Genomic DNA, 6,118 nt, shown 5'->3' with positions numbered 1-6,118 from the left:
GCTGAGTTACAACTTCTAGAACTGCAGAACTCACTGTCTCTGGTAAAGTCAGTTCTTGTTTCTTCCCATCCACACCTTCAGTACCCTCAGATTTTAAAAGCCCAGTTTCAGGTTGCTTCTCTGTTGTTTCTTCCTGCTTTGTCACTTCACTTGCATTAGAGCCACATTCCTTGTTCCCTTCTGAAAGCTCGTCTGAAGGCAAAGGCAAACTACTTTCATCTTTCAAATCAACGAAGTCATCTTCATCTTCCACCTCTACTGCTGATTTTTCCAATCCTTCTGGACTTGTGGGAGTTCCTCCTTCCACAGGAGTTTGCATGGCTAAAGAAGCAGCAGTGACAGCAACTGTTTCTTCCACAAGCTCATCAGCTTTGCTAGAATCTTCAATTGCTTCAGCTATTCCAGTACTGATTTCTGAGACAGTGGGCTTTACTGTTTCTGGTTCTGGAGAAAATTCCACACAAGGCACTGCTTTTAAATCCTCTGTAGTACTCAAATCCTCCCCCTTTAATTCCTCCTTATGATTAGACACTGAATGAGTTTGTTGGCCACCATCTGATGAGTTTTCTTTCTCTTTTTTTTCAGTTCTGCACTCTGCATCACCATCAGTAATGCAGGAAGGAGCAGCAGCATTTTCTTTTAACTCCAAAGACTGTTGTTTTCCCTTGGTTTCAGCTTCTTTGCTAATCCCAGAGATTGTTCTAATTGGTGTTGAAGAATGTACTCCACTCCCTTCACCTCCTTTCTCTTGGTACTCCTTGTACATTTGGGAAAGACTCTCTTTGTGCATTTCAAAAGTGACCTAAAAGAACAGAGTTCAAAGGATATTAAAACTATATATTAATGACCGTTTTCTTGGAAAAAAAAAAAGAAAACCAAAATCAATGCTCAAATCACAAATTTGTATTGGATCCTGTCCTTTTCATTAAAAAAATCTGCACATTAGATATCATTTCAACTGACAGCAAGTTTTTATTACATGTACCTGTTTTTCCTGACCTAAAGGAAGAAAGAAAAGTAAAGCCAATGTCAAAAAAACCCTAACTAGCCTGATACAAAGGATATCCTAAGCATAAGATCCACAGAATTACTAAATTTGAAAGCATCAATCTTTTTGTGAAGGGGGAGGCTGTGACAAGTAGCAGAGCTTTCATATCCTTTTAGCACCTTTAGTATGCTCAAAAATCCACAAAGATACATAAACTTTTGAAAATTTTACACTAAAAAGTACAATGTCACAAAGTCAGAGCACCTAACAAAGCCAGAATCCTGTGGATCCCCCAATGATACCTAAAATTCCCCAGAGGACATTTCCTTTGGTGAGTGCTATTCACCCTATCTCAGCCTGAGAAAAGCTACACAAACGGATTAAAGTGAAAAGACATCTCTACTCCTTATCCAGATAGAAATCCAGATAGAAAAATTCTTTATATACACACTAATAAAACTCATTTGCCCAAATAAATAGCTGTGTTTTAAAAAATAAAATACCACTAGCCTAACTTAAGTTTTTATTACACTGTTATTCAATTTAGTTTATCCATACCTTTTCATTTAGATTTAGATTTATATTCCATAACACAAGTGTTTATTTATCTGTAAGCTCAGTTCTCAAGATTTTCTCAACATAAGCTCCACCTGAGGGTTGTTTTCTTTAAATCATTTTCTGTATCATAAACATTTTCCATAGGCAAAGTAGAGCAGTGCATTCCACTAAATATACAAACACACATTTTCTTATTCTCTTACATACTCAGCTCATTCATTTGGACCTCATCTAAAAATTCTGTGTACATGGTATTCAAAGAGATGATTAGTCAGTGGGAATATTTTCCCTTAAGATGACACAGACAAGTGAAAAAATAATTTTTCAGATTAAAAATATACTAGAAATTACAGCTAACAAATCAGAGATAAGCAAAGACAGAGCAAAGACAAAAATTATTTTTGGCAGGTTCTGATGTCAATATTTAGCTTTTTAACATACTATTTTCTCCATCAATCAAGTATATTCAAGCACTGCAGGAGCAATGCACTATTTTAACATGACCTGAACCATATTATTCAAGTTGATTTAATTGAAATTTTAGTGTCTAGAAACAGAAGTGGGATATCTCACTCTGCTTGTTTAAAAAAAGAAACGTCTGCACATACTAGTTTTCATTCATTCAGTTTTGTACAAAAAAAAAAGTGTGAATGATTACAACTGATTGAAAGTTCATCCAAACATAATGGATCCATAAATTATTTAATTCTAGGGTTTTGCTAAAAAGAGCATGTGGGGGGCATTATTACTTCGGAAATACTTTCTGAATTGTACAACAATCAGAATGTCAAAATCAACACAAAATAGATCATGCTAATAAGCTGTCCCTTGCACTTTTCACTTATTTTCCAAAATATGATTATGCAAAGCTGCTACTTCAGGTCTAATCACTACTTTCATGAAGAAGGAATCTTAACAACTTGAACTTATCTCCAGCTAACTTTCCCTCTTCTCTCTCTCCCTGTTGCTTCCTGCATTTCCAAAACTACTAAAAAGCTTTGCTCCAGCAAGTACTAAAGAGACATTTAACAAATGAAAATTACATTGCTTGATTTCAGCAAAACTTACATGTACTTCCCAGAAAGCACACTGCCCCACAATATTTAATAGTGTGAACATCTGTATTTTTATGCATCATTGCAGTGTAAATCTCATTAAACTCATACGTAGGAGTAAAAGCTACAAAGTTTATAGCTTCTCACTTTCTATGAACACAATCTGTAGGGCTGCCAACTACTTTTGGAGAAATGGACAGTCAGTTGTATCTCAGTTGGTACAACCTGAGACCTACTCTTTCACTACAATGCTTTTCATCTAGTGTGCTACCAAGCCCTATCTCCTTAACAAAAACCTATTGCAGCTTCCAATTTTTCCTTAGCAGCCAAATCGATCATCTGGTTCACAGCCTTAAATCAACTTTGCTTGAAAATAAGTCAAAATCTGTTCTCCATGAGTCAGAACTGTCAGCTTGCTTTTTACTCTTCTCCCTCCCCTCAGAATCCTGAACTCCACCATCTCATGGTCACTGCAGCCAAGGCTGTCTCTGACCTCTACATTTCCAGCCACGTCGGAATTTGGGGCATAGGGAATATGGTACGGTCAACATTACAAAACACAATGTATGGTACAGGGATGCAATACCATTTCACAACCCATTTCATCTGAAATCTGGAACAATGCTTTGGAAGACAGTACAGAGCAATACAGAAAATAAAACTGTGCACCGCAGCATTTTTAATTGTTACCAAAAAGAAATAGAAACAAAGACCAGCAAGAAGGTCAATACTGACAATTTGTCTTCACAGATGGGTAATGTAAACTTATGAGCAAATAAATCCATGCAAAATCTGATAAGAATCTACACTGATTTCAGAACAATGCAAGAAACTCTAAGGAGAGAAACACTGCTGAAGAAAATTAGGCAGTAGTGAACTAAAGGAAAACATCACTCCCCCAAAAAATCCAAAATCTACTCAAAGAGGATAGCAATTTCTACTTTGACCATAACCATCAACAAGAATTCATGCTACAATGTATTAAATACTGTCCTTCAAATAAAACTCAAAATACCAAGGCACAGAATTAGAGACACCACATGAAACAATATTTTTCTAACATCCATTTTGAGTCTGGGGGTTCCTTATATAACAAAAGGATACAAATTTCAGAAATTCTGCTTTGTAAAATCCAACTTGTCAACAAGGCTGTATAAACACTTTTTATTACTGTATCAATCTGTAATTTAGTTTGACAGGAAACCAAGAAATTGTGGTATTACAACAGAGGCACTAAACAATTCTTCCCCCACAACTTCTATTGCATGATGTGGCATTTATGAAGGACACAAGTACACAAAGCCAAACTATACATACAAAACAAAACACCTAAGGTTAACAAAATCAGTACCAACAAAAATGCAAAATTAAGAAGAAATTATGATTACTAAAAGCAAGTGCACAGAGTACATAAAGATATTAAAGATTAAACATTAGGATCTGCAAGAACACAACAATTTACAAGACAACTTCTACCTTGAAGAACCTTAAATGTACATAAGCAATTTTTTATTTTCCTTAAGGCATTTGCAACTGTAAAGCTGATAATACAAAATTAATTACCAGAAATTGTTCTAAATTAGTGAGCTAAAAGGCCAATCATTAATCTTCCCCATTTTGATGGTTAATCCATAGCTATCTGCAATGCTTGGAATGCATCTCTACGCACCACCAGTTGAAGACACTTGTGAGCTAATAACTGCAGCATTTGCCTTTGTCATTAATTTTAGCTTAATTTGACATCTAACATTTACTAATTGCTAAGGAGAAAAATTAGCATACAGCAATGACAAAGGGTAAGATGATTGACATTTGCATTAAAGAACTTCGAGAAAACGTTGTAACTACACATTAAGATTTTTTGCCTTTTCTTTCCATTTTCAGGTGGGCAATTCCATAGAGTAGAGAGAGGAAAGGAATATCTTGCCAGACAGGTCAGACAATTCCTCATAGAGTCTGCTCAGTGCAAACCAGCTCCTGTGCTGGTTTAAATAAACTCTTCATAATAAATGAATAAACTCTTCATAATTCCAAAAAGCATCACAACTTTTTGAATCTTAAATAGGATTTTATTGACCTGCTTTTTCCACTTCTCCTCTACTAACACGAACTGTTTCATAAGTGTAATCCAATCTCCAAACACAAACAGGCCTGTTTAGACAGGAGACACCACTATCAGAGATATCAAAACTAATTTTCAACTCAGCACAGGAAAAGATACAAAGGTACTGTGTGCACCACACACTGAGTTACAGTCTGTAACCCATTGACTTAAGGAATCTCTGGGCTATTTCTGAGTGGTTCACAGATGAAAGCTAAGCAAAGCAAGTTAAAATATACTTTGCAGGATAAGAGGTTTCTAAAGGAGGAGTCTAAACTTCCACCAGAAGCACATTCAATGATGTAGAAGGTGCGGGGAAACCACTGTTCCAAGATGGTTTTGTGTTCCTATATCTTGCATTTTCACCTAAGTAGCAAGAGTTCTGCCTCTTTTTTTTTACTCATCTTGAGAAAAAAAATAATTTCTAGAATTAGAAAGCAAGTACTAGTCAATATAATTCAAAAAGTCTGCTTTTCTGAGGGAGAATTTACGTATGTCAACAGCATTTTACCTCAAGTCAAGGTGCAGCTTACTGTTACGTCATCATACAACAACAAATTCAAACTGCATATTGAACATGTATTAGCTCATTTTCACTAAGGAAATTATCGCTTTTAATGAGTTTAAATTGCAAGACATGAGCACACACTATCATCTCTAGCTATGTATTTTCTCACTATCTCAATCCCTGCTACCATTCCTACAGTTCAAGGGACTGTCAAACCCTATCTGTACATATTTGATACTTAGTTATTAACAAAAATATTCTGTAACTAAATTCAGCATTTATCACCCCATTGCTGCAATGCCCAGCAACAGGTTTTATGCACTGCTCACTTCTGCCATCCTTTTCCAGTATCCCCATATATTGTTGGCAGCCCTAAAGCAAAAATTCCACATCCATCATTTCAAAGAATGGCCAGGAGACCTAATTCAGCCCCCACAATGTGAACAGAGGTAGCTGCAATTGTGGAGGAGGATTGCTTCAAACTGCAGCAACAGCAAAGAAAGACACTAACAATTCTTGAGGCTGCAGACACATGTCCCATCTTCCATGCTTTTTTTATACCAAGTCATAGAGATGAGAATCCTCTCTCTTCTCAAGTCTTCTTTACTTAGGCAATCTATTTCAGAGGTACTTGCCTCTTCATACACCAGATCTCTCTGCTGCTAATGTTTCCATAATTCTTTGTTTTGAGAGCTCTGGCACTTAGTAGCAAATCTCTATTACACTCTTTTTTTAAGGCTTCTCTGCAGCTTTATAAATTCCCAGTTTACCTTGCTCCCTTCTATTCTATGCCCATTTCTTTCAGTTTGGATTAGTCAGATGTTAGCATCCTGCAGCTTTATTCATGACATTGCACTCCCTCAAGCCAAGTGAATAATGAGATGGAGGAGCTCCCCATTAACATAGAC

General features: G+C 36.2%; 1 protein-coding gene across 1 annotated transcript in view; it reads right to left on the bottom strand.

The window, feature by feature from the left end:
• LRBA (LPS responsive beige-like anchor protein) overlaps window positions 1–6,118 on the bottom strand; it is a 366,680-nt gene that overhangs the window by 294,585 nt on the left and 65,977 nt on the right. Inside the window, 2 exon segments of the mRNA XM_031066497.1 lie at window position 1; window positions 3–802. The exon segment at window position 1 is cut by the window's left edge and continues 219 nt beyond it. Coding sequence (XP_030922357.1) covers window position 1; window positions 3–802 — 801 coding nt within the window.

This window comes from Geospiza fortis, unplaced genomic scaffold (genome assembly GCF_000277835.1).
Source record: "Geospiza fortis unplaced genomic scaffold, GeoFor_1.0 scaffold11, whole genome shotgun sequence".
NCBI lineage: Eukaryota > Metazoa > Chordata > Aves > Passeriformes > Thraupidae > Geospiza > Geospiza fortis.
This window is presented reverse-complemented; position numbering and strand designations above follow the sequence as displayed.